General features: G+C 35.1%; 2 protein-coding genes across 12 annotated transcripts; one reads left to right on the forward strand and one right to left on the reverse strand.

Moving 5' to 3' along the window:
• Positions 1 to 480: 480 nt before the first annotated feature.
• On the reverse strand, positions 481 to 3,653 carry Fbxl7 (F-box and leucine-rich repeat protein 7). Of its 3 annotated transcripts, none has more exons than XM_083093458.1 (3): positions 3,485 to 3,653; positions 3,273 to 3,416; positions 481 to 2,832 (listed from the first exon to the last, which is right to left on the reverse strand). In XM_083093458.1, exons 2-3 carry the CDS (start codon positions 3,338 to 3,340, stop codon positions 1,470 to 1,472), a joined length of 1,431 nt encoding a protein of 476 aa, XP_082949584.1. In that variant the 5' UTR covers positions 3,341 to 3,416; positions 3,485 to 3,653; the 3' UTR covers positions 481 to 1,469. The 3 variants fall into 3 exon arrangements, with proteins under 3 accessions (XP_082949584.1, XP_082949574.1, XP_082949593.1); XM_083093448.1 differs by having other exon boundaries at positions 3,264 to 3,416; XM_083093467.1 differs by lacking the exon at positions 3,273 to 3,416.
• Positions 3,549 to 17,441, forward strand: LOC145968120 (E3 ubiquitin-protein ligase COP1). Of its 9 annotated transcripts, XR_014437676.1 has the most exons (10): positions 4,094 to 4,453; positions 4,818 to 4,933; positions 11,065 to 11,228; positions 11,714 to 11,888; positions 11,972 to 12,299; positions 12,378 to 12,646; positions 12,896 to 13,074; positions 13,252 to 13,443; positions 16,339 to 16,525; positions 17,026 to 17,441. XR_014437676.1 is itself a non-coding variant. In XM_083093423.1 (9 exons), exons 1-9 carry the CDS (start codon positions 4,370 to 4,372, stop codon positions 16,853 to 16,855), a joined length of 1,626 nt encoding a protein of 541 aa, XP_082949549.1. In that variant the 5' UTR covers positions 4,090 to 4,369; the 3' UTR covers positions 16,856 to 16,971. The 9 variants fall into 9 exon arrangements, 8 of the variants coding, with proteins under 8 accessions (XP_082949531.1, XP_082949513.1, XP_082949504.1 ...); XM_083093423.1 differs by lacking the exons at positions 16,339 to 16,525; positions 17,026 to 17,441 and adding an exon at positions 16,737 to 16,971 and having other exon boundaries at positions 4,090 to 4,453; XM_083093432.1 differs by lacking the exon at positions 16,339 to 16,525 and having other exon boundaries at positions 4,091 to 4,453.
• The last annotated feature ends 314 nt before the right edge of the window (positions 17,442 to 17,755 follow it).

Below are 17,755 nucleotides of genomic sequence, written 5' to 3' on the forward strand. Positions count from 1 at the left end.
GACAAATGTAATATTAGCCTAAGGCGGATATGCATCTCGCCGCGAAAGCAAAGTATATGAATGCAATTGGCTGAATGATGATATAAATGGAAATTCCCTTGCAATCTGTAATTTAAAGATCTTATTAAATAACATATAGTATATGTATTTCGATACAGCCATATATAGGATGTTTTTCAGCAAGTGACACAGAGGACACAGTTACACAGTGAATCATTTCATCTTTGTTTACATTCGGCAACCAACAAAACAAGGATAAAGTGATACACTGTGTCCTCTGTGTCGCTTGCTCAAAAACACCCATGTTTATTCACATCACATATTTAAATATGTCACATGTCACATTGATCATATATTGCTTCATTAAAATAACAACTTATATATATTTTGTTTTAAAATCGGTTTTCTTTCTTATAATCGTGATATTATTAAAATTTTATTTTCCGAAAAAAATAAAACTAACTGCCATTTATATAAATCTCTTTTCAAACCTTAATTTAATAAAATTAATAAAATTATTTTACAAATTATTTTATAAAACATTACATAAATATTACATTAATCTGCGCTAAAAAAATTCTGTAATAGTGTAAATTTGAAATTTATAAGATATAAAATTTTATATTTCTAAAATAATTGGATTCAACATGATTTATATTTTCCCTGTGCATACATTTCTTTACATACATTTTTATACATATCGTGTAAAAAACATGCAATAATTAATTTACATATTCTAATAGTGTTAAAAAATGAGAATATTTAATATCTTATCCTGTAATTACAATAAATTAGAGACAATCTAATTATACAAAAAACATCAATGATTTTATCTTTATGCACTGCATTAAATTACAAACACAATAAATAGCAGACATAATTCTTTTGAAGCAGAATATATATGTATATATTTTTACAACCAATGTCTTGTAAAACACAAATAATCTTTTTACAAATTAATATACTTGCAAACAATGTCTAAGATATTTGTGTATGTTAATAAATATTAATGCAAACAATACAAGTTATTAAAATCTCAAATTGACAATTTCTACATCATCTTTCTCTCATTAACATGGTATCAAAAGATATAACATTTATCGTCGTATAAACTTGAATAAAAGAATTGAATTTACAAAATTTCCTATAAACTTTTCTTATAATACACTCTGGCACTTGGAACTGGTGATGCGAGATGATTAAATATTCTGAGAAATGTCTTCGTTCTTAGATATTATTTTTAGTATATGTTCAAAAATTCTAATATTTTTTTGTAGAAAATATTTTTACAAAATATTCTCAATACATTTTTATTTTTGATATTCTCTCAGAATATATCTCCGCTTTTTTATCCATATAATTCTCTAAGAATATTCTCTTTTTCAGAGTACATTCTCTCGAGAATATATTCATGTGTTCCTCTTTATATCACCGTTTTGATATAAGGTAACACTATAGGTTGGCTTAGATCAACTACAGAACCCAGGATTAGTATGCTCAATGATGCAACGTCGGCAGTAACGTTTAACTGCTCGGTAGCCGATCCACGTAACCATAGGACACTCGCCGATGTTGAGCTGTCGCAGGCCACGTACATAATAAGCCAGCGCCTCGAGACCAGCATCTGTGACTCTCTCACACCCGCACAGGGACAATTTCTTCAGATTAGGACATCCAGTCGAGAGTGCCTCGAGAGTCGCGTCGCCGATGTCGCATTTACCGATGTCTAGAGCGCGCATACGCGGACAGCCACGTGCCAAGGCGATGGTCGCGCTGTCACTGAGTGCCTCGCAACCGCGGGCGTTCAAATAACGCAGCTTGTAGCAGTGACGGGCAACGACTAGCAAACCGGCATCGGACACGCGGTCGCATTTGCCTACGGAGAAGTAACGGAGCGATGGGCCCAGACGCGCCGCCAGTTCGCGCACTCCAAAATCCGTCACCTTCACGCAATCCGACACCGACAACTGACGCAAACTGGCGCAGTAGGAAGCGATGGCTACCAGACTGGCATCGGTGATGCGGGTGCACCTACGTAGATAAAGACATCCGAGATGCGGCATACGCGACAGACTTAACACCAGACCAGAATCCTCTATACCGTGACAATCACTGAGGTCGAGCGACTGTAGTTGCAAGGTAGTCGTACGACCGCAAGCTCGTGTGACATTGGAACAACCAGTCAGATCGAGCTCCTTAAGATGGGTGCAACTGTCCAGCACAGTGGTGACGTTAGCATCGGTGACACGTCGCGAGTGTCGCAGCACCAGGGAAGTTAAATTGAGATATGGTAATTGGACGAAGATGCCAGTCAAACCTGTGGCGCCTTCCAGAACCAAACGACGGATGCAGGTATGACAGCCACGACGCGTCAGTGCGTTCAACGCTGTAGTGGCGTTTTGCGGATAACAGACCTCGACTTCCCGCCAAAGCGCCGGGTGCCACGCGATCTCCCAAAGACGTCGACATGTCTGCGCCAAAGCGCAGCGATCACGCGTGTCGAGCCAGCTGAAAATCCTCAGCAGCAAATTATCATCAAGCTGGCAGAAGTCACTAACGGAATGATGTATCAGGTGCTTGGGTTGTGATGACTGCTGTTGCTGTTGTTGACGGGTGGGCACGCTCGGCACCCCCGGAGTCGATGAGGACGATGATGATGTGGTGCGGCAAGCATTGTTGTCGAGGGTATGATATCCCAAGTCGATGGCATCTGAACCTGGCCGGTATACGCTAATCTTTTGCGATGAGTAGCCTCCTCCCCGCTCAGAGCCACTCTGCTCTCCAAAGCTGGGAAAGAGGAGTGGGCATGATCCGTCCATTCCATGCTCCGTTCTACAATTTCAAAAGTTGACTTCAATACAATTACACTTAGTATTCTACAAGTATATATAAATTGTTTAGATTATGAAAAGGTTTTAAATTAAGATGTATTTTATATCAAGATAACATAACCATCAGATAACTTTTTAATGATGGAAGATATGGATTATATTTAAATAAAATATATGTACTTGATGAGTTTACTTTATAAATATGTATATCCTCAGAGAAAAAAAATTTTAATTTAGCATTTAATTATCCGAATATTTAAAGATTGGTAAATCTGAATTATAACTTATAAAAAGAGCTTTCAAATTTATATAAAAAAAAAGATTCATAAAACTCATCAATACTATCAATTATGAGACATATGTTACAGCATTAATTAATTAATTCACAGATAGAAACTTATGAATTTATGAAGACAAATGTTTAATGCATACGTTTCATACTTTTCCCATAGACATATTCCTTCATCGACGACTCTGTTATTTGCGCATACCTCGACGCGAAGCAGCATTAGTTTTGAAAAAATTCGCCATTATAAATCGCAAATTTAGCGCGACCGCTGATGCATACAGTGTGCGAATTACGTCCTGAGGAATTATCGATATTTTTTGTGTCATTAATTTGTCAGTAATTTCTACGCGAGAATCTTACTCACAACAGGATGTCGGACAGGGAGAGTCAGCGACCGTGCGCAACATCACCGAGCAATATCGATCTATCCGCCACCTCCATGTTGATCCCGCATTCCAATTCTCGAAGCAGCTGCGGGGCCCGTGTTTTCGCTCTCGCGGGGACCGATGGATCTGGGGGCCTCGGGGAGACCAGGGACAATCTATCCGATTGTCGCGGGTGTCCCGGAACTCGTCGAGTCCCACGCGCGATCGCCGAAGAACGCTGTATGTGATCGCGTTTCGGATGCAGGGCGAAAAATTTGACACATGACAAGCCCCTCGACACACTTACGGGGCCCCCCTCGATACTATCGCGATTGCGACTTGCGACCAGTACCCCTTCCACCGTTTTCACTGACTCCGCTTTATCCTTATCCCACTCGTGCGACGTCGATCGAGATGTGGGGTTTCTAGCGGCTCCCGAAATGAAAGGCGCTCCATTCCATTGGTGACGTAAGGTTGCAAACATTCGTCAAAAACGTGTTGAACGTGAGCCACGAGTTTCACGCGAAAAGTAGAATAAACTTTATTGTTGGATACACACGCGTCATCTCTCTCGAATAAATGTATCTTCGTTAAAATCTAAATGAAGCGGGTTAAATTAAATTATTATCCCGATGAAGAAAGAAAGCTACGGATTTTTATACATAATTATAGAAAAATATAATATTTACAATTGTCACGCGCTCAAGGAATCTTGGCTTCATCGGTAACAAAGAAATGATAATTGCTTGCAACTTTAGTTCGCGCGACCGACCTCGCGTGGCGTCAATCCAGATCAAATTCAACGTAGAGTCGCCGCTCTTATTCCCTCTCGATGCTACATGTATATATATATATAATACACCTAATGCTCTCGGGAACGAATTATGGCATTGTCTTTTATCAGGGCTAGGGTATCACCGCGCAGAAATTCACTCTTGCGTTTCTTTGCCAACGTATCGACCATGAAGGTAATTTACGTGAGATCTTACTCGCCATCGTTTCTCGTCGTCGAGGAAGCGCGTTTGACACTCGAAACGAAAAAGCATGATATTTTCGTCGGGTTTTGGAAGATTGTCCGCGCTCTGACCAATGTACCCGATGCAATCTGTCGTTTGTCTGCGCGCGTTCAGAGTATTTCGAGCACGAATGCGAATTTTTTTTTGCCCTCTGTCGCGAACGACAATGTTAACGATCGAACGTTGATTATCGTCAATTTGACGTGAAAATTTTTAACGTACTTGTTCGTCGATCGAATAAGAAACGCAAATACTGAAAGATACACTTGTCGCCCATTTCCTCGACACAATTACATATTTTTTCTTTTTTTCGCAGAAGGGATTGGTGCTCGGTGTGTACGAAACAGAGAGCGAGAGCAACGTCGTGTTTACTCCTACTGCCGCCAAGTACAATGAATTGGTTAACGGAAAGCTGCTGAAAAATATCTTGCTGTAAGTCTCCTCAATATGCTACTATTACTTATTATTGCTGATTACCTTTTGTGCATTCTCGCGATTTTAGAGATGGTATCACCGCAGTATATATCTGTTACATATAGTATCGTATCTTATCTAACAAGGCTGTACCCCTTGTACGCTGTTGTAGAATATACTTGCGAGACTATCTTGACTATTTGGACAAGTATGTTTATTCAGTATCGAAGTATTTTTTTTTCCACCTTCTCCATATCAAACTCTCCCTTCTCTCGACGAAGGGTTGACTTACGTTCCCTCATACACATGTATACATATGAACACTTTCTCTCTACTTATACTTTATTTAATTTTATACACTAAGATATAGAACTATGACATATATAAGACAGTTTCCATACAACATTGCATTTTGCTAAATTGTTCTTTCACTTTTGTTTAATCGGACAACATATAACAATATGTTTAAATATTTTATTCATATTTCCAGCCTGAAACAATTGTTATATAATGCTGCCTGAGCTTTTTTCTGATGTTCAAAAGTGCTTTCCCTTTGTTATCTTAAAATTCTTACGTAAAGTATTTTTTGTTATTGAAAATTTTGAATTTTTAAACAAGAGTTTTGTACTCCTATGAGCTCACTGGCATTATTTTCATTGTTTCAGGAGTGACTAGACTGAGAGACGATATTATACATATGATATGAAGCGCAACTTGCTCCGCACAAGGATTTCCTAGACATATGCTGCGCTTTATAAATGAGAACATAACTAGAGAATAATAACTGCCCGATTTATGACATATTCTTTTCGACGCGATGTCAGACAAATCAAATGCCCAATTAGGAAGATTTTAAACTGTTAACACTTCAGTCATAATTAATCTTTGCTGCTTGAAGACTGAATCAGAAATTGAATATAGTAATAGAGTAGTAATGTCGACTCCTGGCAATAGTAATATGGGGAACGATAACAGCGCAGGGAGTAGTTGTGCTGGATTAGGTGACAGTAGCGGTAAAATTAATAAGTTTCAACCCACGAATGTGCTACAAAGGATGACCGGGATATTAGAAGATAAGAGCAATGATTACATGTGCCCAATTTGTTTCGATCTTATCGACACAGCGTATATCACACGTTGCGGACATACGTTTTGTCATCATTGTATCGTAAAGTGCTTAGAGATTAAGGATCGTTGTCCGAAATGCAGTTTTACATTAAACGAGCAAGACATCTTCCCGAACTTTCTGTTGGACGAGCTAGTTTCCAAATATAAGACGAGAACTAAGGGTCTTGCACAGTTAGGCTCTTACTCGGAGAATGGTAGACATAGAGCGACTGGTAACGATTCATCAACACCGGCATCTGATGGATTAAGAAGCATCGTTGCAGCAGAGAGCGCCAATCTCACTCTACCCGACGTAAATGTAATGTTAGAAGTGCTGACTCAACGAAAGCATCTACTCGAAGCAGAAACTTGTACAGCGCAAAATAAACTTCTGCATGAATTCCTGAAACACCTGCTGCAACAGAAGGAGGAACAAAGAAATCAATTGCAGAAGGAAGTTGTGTTGATCAAGAAGGATATGGAGGAAGTTGAGAGTATTCTAAAGGACGTTCAGAGCAAATGTCCGCGGGTAGAAGACGTCAAAAAGGCGAGCGAGAATGACACGGCGCAGGTTTCGGCCATTAGACGGGAAATGCTCGGCCTTTTAGATATAATAGATTCGAATATGGTGAAACCTAGCGACAAGGCGACCAGCGGCATTGATAGTTTGATTAATCCAAACGTCAGTCAGCCCAGTGGATCAACCCTAGCTATACGTAGAAAGAGACTGCACGCTCATTTCGATGACTTTGTTCAATGTTACTTCGATTCCCGTGGCAAGGAGCTCCTGCTCGGGCAAAAATCACAAACTCAGAGCGAAGCGCAGCAACACGGCGGTGCACATAGTACAAGTTCCGGTCTAGACGTCTTTCGTGAGAACCTAGTCAAGTTCTCAAGATACAATTCCCTGCGTCCATTGGCGACTCTCAATTATTCATCGGATCTCTTTAACAATTCCACAATCGTTTCCAGCATCGAGTTCGATAAAGACAACGAGTTCTTTGCCATCGCCGGCGTGACGAAACGGATAAAGGTATTTGATTACGGTGCCGTTATACGCGACACCGTTGACATTCATTATCCTTGCGTCGAGATGGTCTCCAGTTCGAAAATCTCATGCGTCTCGTGGAATTCTTTCCACAAGGGTATGCTCGCTTCATCGGACTACGAAGGTACCGTGACAGTGTGGGACGCGACGACCGGCCAGAGAACCAAGACGTTTCAAGAGCATGAAAAGAGATGTTGGTCCGTTGATTTCAACGACGTGGACACGCGATTGATCGCATCTGGCTCCGACGACGCCCGGGTCAAATTATGGGCATTGAACACCGATTATTCCGTAGCGTCGTTGGAGGCAAAGGCGAATGTATGTTGCGTGAAATTTAATCCACGCAGCTCTTGTCACCTTGCATTCGGCTCTGCGGATCATTGTGTACATTATTATGACTTACGTAACATGAAGGAGGCTTTATGTATATTCAAGGGCCACCGCAAGGCCGTCTCCTATGTCAAGTTTATTAACAAGGAGGAGATTGTTTCTGCAAGTACGGATTCTCAATTGAAAATGTGGAATATAAATAATCCGCTCTGTCTACGGTCATTCGTGGGACACGTGAACGAGAAAAATTTTGTCGGACTTGCTACTGATGGCGATTACGTCGCCTGCGGATCGGAAAATAACGCGTTATACGTGTACTATAAAGGACTAACGAAACAGTTGTTCTCGTATAAATTCGACGCCGTTCGAAGTATACTGGAGCTGCAAGACAGAAGAGAGGAAGATCTGAATGAATTCGTGTCCGCGGTATGTTGGAGACAGATGTCCAATGTCGTGGTAGCCGCTAATTCTCAAGGAATTATCAAAATATTAGAGTTGGTTTAAAAACAATTAAAATTAATCGAATGGAGGATAATTAAGTGGATTGAATGAAAATAGCGTATGAATAACAACGAGAAATGACAGAATTATTCTAAATAGCATAATATACAGGGTGACCCATTTTAACTTAGGCAGCCAAATAACTCGAAAAATAAGCAAGATAGAGAAAAATGTTTTAGACAAAAATTGTATGGTTTCGAGGGGGCCATAAGATGGTATCATTGGTTTGACCTTGAAGAGTCATTTGAAGGTCACGTGAAGGTCACTTCAATTTTTTTAAATGGAACATCCTATATATTTTTGTACATTCTTGTAGCTCATCTCGAGAGCTTTCCAAATAACTATAATTAAGTACATTTTCGTTAAGTACTTTTTGAGTTATGAGGCTTGAAATAATTTCTTAATTTTACATAAACCGTAAAATATCTTGTAAAATATTCATTTTTCGATTACCTTACCTTAATAGTTTTAGGTACAAAATAATGAGAGGAATCAATTGGTGTAAAGAAAACACATAGTTGTTTCGAAGAAAAAATATGTAATTTGCAATTAACAATTCCATATTTTTTCTTAAAAACAACTATGTGTTTTCTTTACACCAATTGATTCCTCTCATTATTTTGTACATAAAAGTATTAAGGTAAGATAATCGAAAAATGAATATTTTACAAGATATTTTACGGTTTATGTAAAATTAAGAAATTATTTCAAGCATCATAACTCAAAAAGTACTTAACGGAAAGGTACTTAATTATAGTGTTTTGGAAAGCTCTCGAAATAAGCTACAAGAATGTACAAAAATATATAGGGTATTCCATTTAAAAAAATTGAAGTGACCTTCACGTGACCTTCAAATGACTCTTCAAGGTCAAACCAATGATACCATCTTATGGCCCCCTCGAAACCATACAACTTTTGTCTAAAACATTTTTCTCTATCTTGCTTATTTTTCGAGTTATTTGGCTGCCTAAGTTAAAATGGGTCACCCTGTATAATATATAATTTATCATAACACGACATGTAGAGAAAATTTTTAACATAACGGATTTTAAATCGAATATTAATATTCATATTGAACGTGCATTATCGGCGAATAAATAATTTACGAAAAATAGAAATCTCTAATTGATCCATGCTCAATATTACCAAGGAGAGCACAGGTATTTTCTGTGGATTGTACATTGTGTGCATAATTAGGAAAATTAATATTGTTAATTATTACGCGTTTTCATATATATCTTGACTCTATTTTCTAATTGGTAATTAATAATTTAGGTATATATAATTCTAAGTATATACAGACTGAATCGTAATGATAAAAGTTTTGCATTGTTACAACAACAAGCATGTTATATAACATGTTTGTGCACACATATGATCATTTATAAAATTAAAACGATTATACATCTTTTATAATTTTATATTAAGTTACTTATATACTTAACATTCGCCGGGAACATTATAGTTGCACGCTTGTTAATCTGTATTTCATGCAGATATATGTATATATATATTTTTTTTTAGATATGATCGTAACATGAGAGTGAGGTTTATTACAATAAGCGCAATACTGCTAAAGATAACAATTAAATATGTAAAAATTTTAAGCAGTGTATATGTATATATTTCAAAGTGTCTTTCTTAAATATTTTCTGGATTTAAAATGATGATTGTTTCAATCACGTGTATTTATCATTAAAAAAATTGATATATATATTTAATAGAGCACATCCTAATTTTGTTTAAAATCTGCCAAATAAATTTAAATTCCAGTTGTTTAAGTTTTTTAAAAATTAATAAAACTTAAAACATTATACAAGAGAAAACCATCAAAATTGATGTAGTGATATTTTGACTGGTAATCGTATATATATACAAATTGTACCTGCATTTTTTTTAGAACTATTAACAATTGCAATATCAATATTTCGAGTACTCTAAAATATCGGTAATTTAGCTGTCATTGTACGTAGAAAAGTCAAAAAAAAGTTTTAGAAAATTTTTTTTGTAATTAGTTAATGACTTAATATCTTCAGCTTAAAGCGACTGGCTAGTATCACGACTGTATGATTTTATAAACAGAAACATGATAAGGTGTAATCAACGTCTCATATTTTTGATGATAATTGTACATATAGATAACGCATGTTTCTGTTAAAATGCTCTACGATTTGTGAGTTTCGGAAAGATATTGCTTTAACTGCATATAAAAAATTTTATATGATTATAATATTATTGTTTCTTTATAGTTTTACATTAGAAATTTTGTTGTGTTATATCAATCTAATAGAAATAATGAAATAAAACAAAATAACAAATTATGATTCTAAAAATTATAAATATTGTTAAAAAGGCAATCTTAAAGTGCCAAAATGTACAGAAGGTAAATAAAAAAATTAATGTATTTTAAATGTTTAAGAACATATCACTTTTTGTGCAAAATATTGGAATCTGAAAATGATAAAATAAAGAATATTTTTTTTAATAGAAAATGCCTCTTTTTTTTTAAGTTTCAATCATAAGAGTATTAATGAGACATTCATTATTTTTTGCTTGTTAATAAAAATTAATTACGCTCTTCTAAATTTATTTTTAATTTGATTCATTGTACAACTATGCCAACTAAACCCCATGACAAAGTCACATTATTGCTTGTAACATCGTTGTACATAATAGAAATTAATATTTGCTAACACAAAAATTTTATGATGTATTATATTTTAAGCTGCTAAATAGGTTGCTCGCGCAAATTCAACTTGTTAGTGAGAACTGAATGTGAAATAATTATCTGTAATATCGAAATGTATTGATGCTAATAGATCACAAAGCAACAGTTATGAATTAATGTATAGTTATAATCCTCGAAGAAAATAATTGTAAAAATGTACCAGTGTGTATAATGTATAACTGGATGAAGAAAATTATTCTAGAATAAAGAATAGTATATTTTTAGAGAGTGTATTTTAAAATTGCAAATTACTATATCGTATATAAAATAAATGTCAAAAAATGCCTAGATTTTATTGTAATTAATAAATTTATGAATTTATGTCTGAGAATTTGTCTTCTAAGTATATTATTATCGCATATCTGTCCTTATTAAAGAAAAATATTATTGCAGTGAGATTTTTTGACTAACTTCAAATGAATGTTTACGCTACAGAGCAGGGCCAAAGATTCCTAAGGGTCATGCTAGAGTGTTTTGGGGTTTGGATGAAACAGATTACAGCGGAGTTGCGGTAGTTAGTCTAGGAAAACAAGATCTTGGTATTAACAAACTTGAAGAGATCCATGAAGGAAAGGAGAGTGTACGTGCTGCCGCAGCAGGTAATTCTCATTATTCAATAATATATCATGTAAAAAAGGAATTATTACAATCTATGTTACACAAAATTTTAAATTTCTAAGTTTTATTTTGAAATTAACATTTTAATGTGTATTGTATATACTGTATATATGTTGTATAAAAAATACTGTATATATGTTATATTAAATATCTTTATATAATATATTAGACTAGAAGAGATATTTAATTTGGTATTTTAAGATCTATTATATTCCTTTATTTTCTTTTTATGTATTAGAAAATTATGGCATGATTATGATTATAATATTGATTTCAATATATTGGGCTATTTATATTTAAATCACTCATATATTTTTTTATTTTCTTAGATAAATTTTAGGCGAAAATTATTAAAAAGATAATTGTATTATTTTGTAGTTAAGATATAAAAACATTGTCCATTTTCTGTCATTCATTTTATTATAAGATATTACGGGACTCTATTAATAGAGCATTATTATTTTAGCGGGATGCCGTGCTTTGGACGATGTCGAGATAAAGGACATCAAGCTAGAGACACTAGGAGATGCGGAAGCCGCCGCCGAGGGAGCCGGTTTAGCCACGTGGCTTTATCAAGGATATAAAAATGAGGAGAAGAAGAAGAAGTTACCAAAGATCTCACTCTATGGAGAAGAAGGAGAGTAAGTTTCTTTATATTCGAAAATATAGATTTGGCATTGCATAAGATTGTAAACACATTTTTCTAACGTAATAATTTTTTTAGGACGGAATGGCGAGTGGGTATTATCAAGGCCCAGGCACAGAATTGGGCTCGCGAGCTCGCGGATACACCCGCGAATCTGATGACGCCCACAATATTTTCCCAACGGATTTCCGAGGTTCTGACGAACCTTGGGATCGACGTTCAAGTGCGCGAAAAGAGTTGGGCCGAGCAGAAGAAGATGGGCTCGTTCCTCAGCGTAGCTCGTGGTAGTTGCGAACCACCTAAATTTTTAGAGATCAGTTACAAAGGCGCCGAAAACCCGAGTGAGTCTCCAGTGACTTTTGTCGGCAAAGGAGTTACCTTTGACGCCGGTGGCATTAGCCTTAAGGTAAATTATGTTACTTTTCTTTATGATGTAAAATAAGGAAGAAACTCGAGGAAGAACAATTGTTGTTCACGATTGCAGCCGTCATCGGAAATGGACGAAATGCGCGCCGATATGAGTGGTGCCGCTTGCGTGGCCGCCACTATTCGAGCTGCGGCGGAGTTGAAGTTGAAGAAAAATATCGTCGGACTAATTCCACTCACGGAGAATCTACCGTCCGGGCACGCCACGAAGCCCGGAGATCTGGTTCGGGCGATGAATGGCAAGACCATTATCGTAGACAACACTGACGCAGAGGGCAGACTGATTCTCGCCGATGCGTTATGCTACGCTCAGGAATTTAATCCGAGGTAAACAGCACCAATTTGTTTGTACAATATGATACAATGACAAATTATGTTGAGTGTAATTAAGCGTGGAACTGAAACGAACTATTCTATAAACTATAAAATTTTTTAATTTTAGCTATATTCTGTAATTGAAACTCTCTCTCTCTCTCTTATACTTTATAAGATCCTTAATACTGTATATTTGACAAATTTTCATTTATTTTCTATCATATATATTATCGCAATTTGATAAATCTTCGATTCTAATAGATTTATTTTGGATATCGCTACGTTAACTGGTGCCATGAGAGTCGCTCTATCCAACTCCGCGACAGGAGTGTTCACCAATGATGGTAATCTCTATGAAACTCTGAGAAATGCTGGCACGGTAACTGGCGATCGAGTATGGAGATTCCCTCTGTGGCAGCATTTCACTGACGAAGTGACAAGTGAGTAAATTACTGTTTGGTAAAGTAATTATTTCTCATGTTAGAAATTTAGAGATATTTTTTTTTACATCTATAGCAATGTTACCATCTTTATCTGTAACTATCGACAGAAAACTCGAATATAGTATCTTTATTATCTGTCATTTATCTAAAACATTTGACACCAATAATTTTCAGAAAAAGTTAAGGGTGCTGATATAAATAATATCGCAAAGTGCAAGGGCGGTGGCTCTTGTACCGCTGCTGCCTTCTTGAGAGAGTTCGTCGCCAAGGACATACCATGGATGCATCTGGATATAGCCGGTGTCATGGGTCCTGCCCACGACGAATTATCATATATCCCGGCCGGAATGACTGGGCGCCCCACACGTACGCTAATACAATTTCTACAGACATTGTAGAAATCGCAATAAGCGAGGCCTACAGCGAATTATTTTTACGTAACTCGTACATCTCGGGCGAATTCTCTTGTATAATTTTATATACATATACATAAAAGTTTATACATAGAAGGATATGTATATACGAGATACAATATTATATATATAGGGGAATCGCGCCTAATATGGAGAGGCTTATATTGATACGGTTTATCCAGGTTGAAATAATAATATACATTGATAAAATGTATAAATAACTTTTACTAGGCCAGTAGCAATATTTTGTTATATAGTAAGCTCATCGATCGAACTCGTATTACGAGAATCAAAGATAATACATGAATTGAGTGCTATAGACTAGTAACATATTTGAGTTTGAAATTATATTTATTATATCGCCCATATTGAATAGTAAATTTGAAATTTAAAAGAATTCTGAAAGATCGTGATTTTTTAGTATGAAAATATGTTATTATTGGGCGTTTTTCAACAAGCGACACAGAGGACACAGTGTAACACATTTCATCCTTGTTACATTCGGTAACCAGGATGAAATGATACACTGTGTCCTCTGTGTCGCTTGCTCAAAAACGCTCATTGTTGTAGGAATAATGTATTCGATGAATATATGTATATATTCTCTCTCAGTTCAAGTATTGTATACACACACACAATAAAACATATATATATATATATATATATATATATATATATATATATATATATGTTTTATTCAGTATATATCTATTACTCAAAGTTTATTAAGTACATTTTATAAAGATTTTCTTTGATTATCTAATTGGTAAAATAATTGAAAATAAGACAATGTATCAACTTTTTATAACTCGCATTGTCTTAGTTTTTCTTATACCTCACCATATTAGGCACTGCCTATATCTCTTAGAAAAGTTACCACTTATATATTTAATACATAATCTGCAAACAAATAATGTATACATATACATATATATAACAAAAGAATAATGTATACACATATATATATAACAAAAGAATACTTGGAAATAGAATACTTTACAATAAAAGTTGCTCATCTTGCTACAACAATCTTCACAAATTATTAATAATCTTTATCAAAGTTAAATAACTCCAGACTCGTCCTCTGTTCTATAAAACTTAACTATATGATATCTTTATATCTTTGATAAAGAAAGAAAGTTTAATTTTATATCTTTTTAGTAAAATTGTTTATTTATAAAATTATTTAATATTGAAACTCACTCATTGCTTGCAGTACCACAATGAACACAAATAGTACATTTAGTTCTTTTTAATACATTTCTTTTAATTTTTTTTGCAAAATTATCTTTTTTAGCAACAAAAGATAAGTGTGAATAAAATGACACATATAGAAATATTTAAGAGAAACTCGTCATCGAATTATTTTTATCGATATAAACTTATTTTGAAACTTTTTTTGAAATCCACAGCAGTTAATCTTTATTTTTCAAAGAAATATCTGGTAAAAAGTTTTCCCTATTAGACACTATTCCCCTATATAAAAGAGATACAATTTTTGTTACAAATTGATTAAACTAATAACTCCTTTTACATATGTGGCTATACATTTGATTGTCTGTAAAAAAGCAAACTATCATCATATAGTAGATTTGAAAATAAGTTTTATACACCTCTTTTACAATTTTGTACAAACTACCTGTATGTGTAAAACTGAACTCTTTTCTTATTACAATCAGGATCTTTAATTAGAATAGTAAAAGTAAAAATGTGTGCTTTAATATTCGTATCAACTCTATGTATACTACAGTGCATACAATATAGTATTGTACAGGAAAATTACATACATTGTTTTATATATTGAGTCTAAAAAATGAATAACATAAGCATCCTGTCCTGGATTTGTAAGAGATATATATAAAAATGGCTTATTTAATGAGACATAAACGATTGTACTTATCTATTTTATTATTAATATTAATCGATAATTTTCTTATATTAAAAAATATTTTTTGCATTACATTGAAAAATGCACATAAAACTATATTTCCAGTTTTATACAATATGTAGCGATTGCTACATATATATATCTTTAGCCTAACTGTATATATAAACATATATATAAAATAAATAAAATGACAAATAAATCTAATATATACTTTAGAATAATTGCTTAGAGTATGCATATCTTTCTCATACAGGCAAAATTTGATTATCTTGCTAAGTATTGCTGCATAAACTTATAATATACACTTATATTATGACACTATTATATGTCTAATGTATTGTATAAATTATAAAATATATACTAATGGCATACAACAAAGCATAAAATTATATAATCATAAAAAAATAATTCCATAACAAAATTCACATAAAAATTATTGTCATAAAACATTTAAAATCTTGATTAAAGTCAAAATTCTATTTGCATGCATAACAAATGTATCCATATACACGAATGCACATTAGTAATGAACAGAATAAAATTAGATTTTATAGATTTTGAAAAATTTATATAAAAATAAATAAATTTTGAAATGGTGTACAAATATTCCAGGACACAGATGCTTATACTAACTTAGCATAATCGACATGCATGACATACATTCTAGTTTACAATACATTAAATAATTTCGCTGATATCACACAAACAGTACATTTGATAATTATTCAAAGGCACTGCAAAAGTGATAAACACATATTTTTATTATAAAAATGTTAACACAATCTTGAAAAAATAATATCATAAACTAGGATATGATATAAAGAAATAGGAAGAGAGATATCCTTTATGTACAAGAGTAAAAATATCACATTACTCGTGTCACATAATTTCATTATGTACAATTGTCTCATTGCCATTTCAACTTATAATTATAAAATATTTATCGTTTTTTTATTATAGATCGCAATTTTACGCATTCCGCGTAAGCTCTCGCTCCCGTCTTAAGATTTTCGGGACTAGTACAAAGAATTAAAAAAATGTCCATCCCTCGCATACAGAATAGTTTCGTGAGAAATGCGATGTTCATACTAAATCACAATAAAAACTATCAAAACGCTGCATTTGCCATTGACACCTCAATAAGCTCGTAAGTTATCATAGACGTTATATTTGTACATATTAGTCGTGTCCGTCTCCACACTCCAAAGTAATTGTAATATATATCACTGCATTTCAATGGTCACCATCAGCATCATTTGATGCATATTCAAGTCTGCAAGTTCAAACACAAAAAACAACCAAATATATTGGACACTTTGGAACTTACAAGAAGTATATAGTCTCTGTTTTTCTTTCAGAGAAAGAAATAAAAACGCCACACATATTAAATGTTCACGTGCAAGGCGGAGGAGGCTGCTGTTGCGGAGAGGGAAGGGGCGCTGCCGCAGCGGCTGCAACTGCGGCAGCAGCAGCATAGGACGACGGGTCTGAGGGATCGAGAAGCGGTGGTGGCGGCGGTAGGCCGCTGCCACCGCCGCCGCCTCTTCCTCTACCTCGGCCTCTTCCACGACCCCGGCCCCGGCCCCTCCCCCTTCCGCGTCAACTCCGCCTCTCCGGCATCCCTATGTTGCTCGTTGTCTTTTCCAGGAAGGCCAGAGGCCCTTGCAGAGCGCTATTGCCCATACCGCCAACCGGGAATCCAGCGGCTCTGCCACCAGCTACACCCTGCGCCATGAACATGCCCTGTTGACTGACCGGTACACCGACTCCTTGAAGACCGGACGTCGGAGGACCACCGGAACCCTGCTGCACCTGCAAAGTTGACATCAAGTGAGGATGTACTAACAGGGAATGCCTGTGAAAAGAATATGCTTCCCTCATGATATATATATGTGACACAACATCAAGAATGCAGTGGAAAGATATAGAGCACAGCCATATAATGACCTTAAGTTTGCATTTAACATTTATCCTTGCCGTAATGTTAAAAAAATAATATTACTCCATGTTATTTTTTTGTTATTACGCGAGATAACTACCCAAAAATATAGATTCTACACGCAGCATGCATATGTTCAAAGATGGGACCCGCGCGAATAACGAGAGAAATCCGTCGGATCTGTCGGGAGTGACGATAAGAATAGGCAAGGGAAATGAAAGAAAGCACAATGGTTGTTTGTTTGCGATGAACAGAGATATTTATTCTGCCGCAACATCTCTATTTGCGTGTAAGAACAACATAAGTGAAATGGTATTTTTTTCGGATTGCAACAGTTAATATTTCTCTTATGTGAGTTTGTATATATTTGCACACAAACTTAGATTTATATATAAATATTTTATTTCACTATATTATATATTTAAGTATATAAAGAAA

The sequence above is a fragment of the Camponotus vicinus genome, unplaced genomic scaffold (assembly GCF_025532165.1).
Source record: "Camponotus vicinus isolate PSW18456_S1 unplaced genomic scaffold, iyCamVici1.0 SCAF_1, whole genome shotgun sequence".
NCBI lineage: Eukaryota > Metazoa > Arthropoda > Insecta > Hymenoptera > Formicidae > Camponotus > Camponotus vicinus.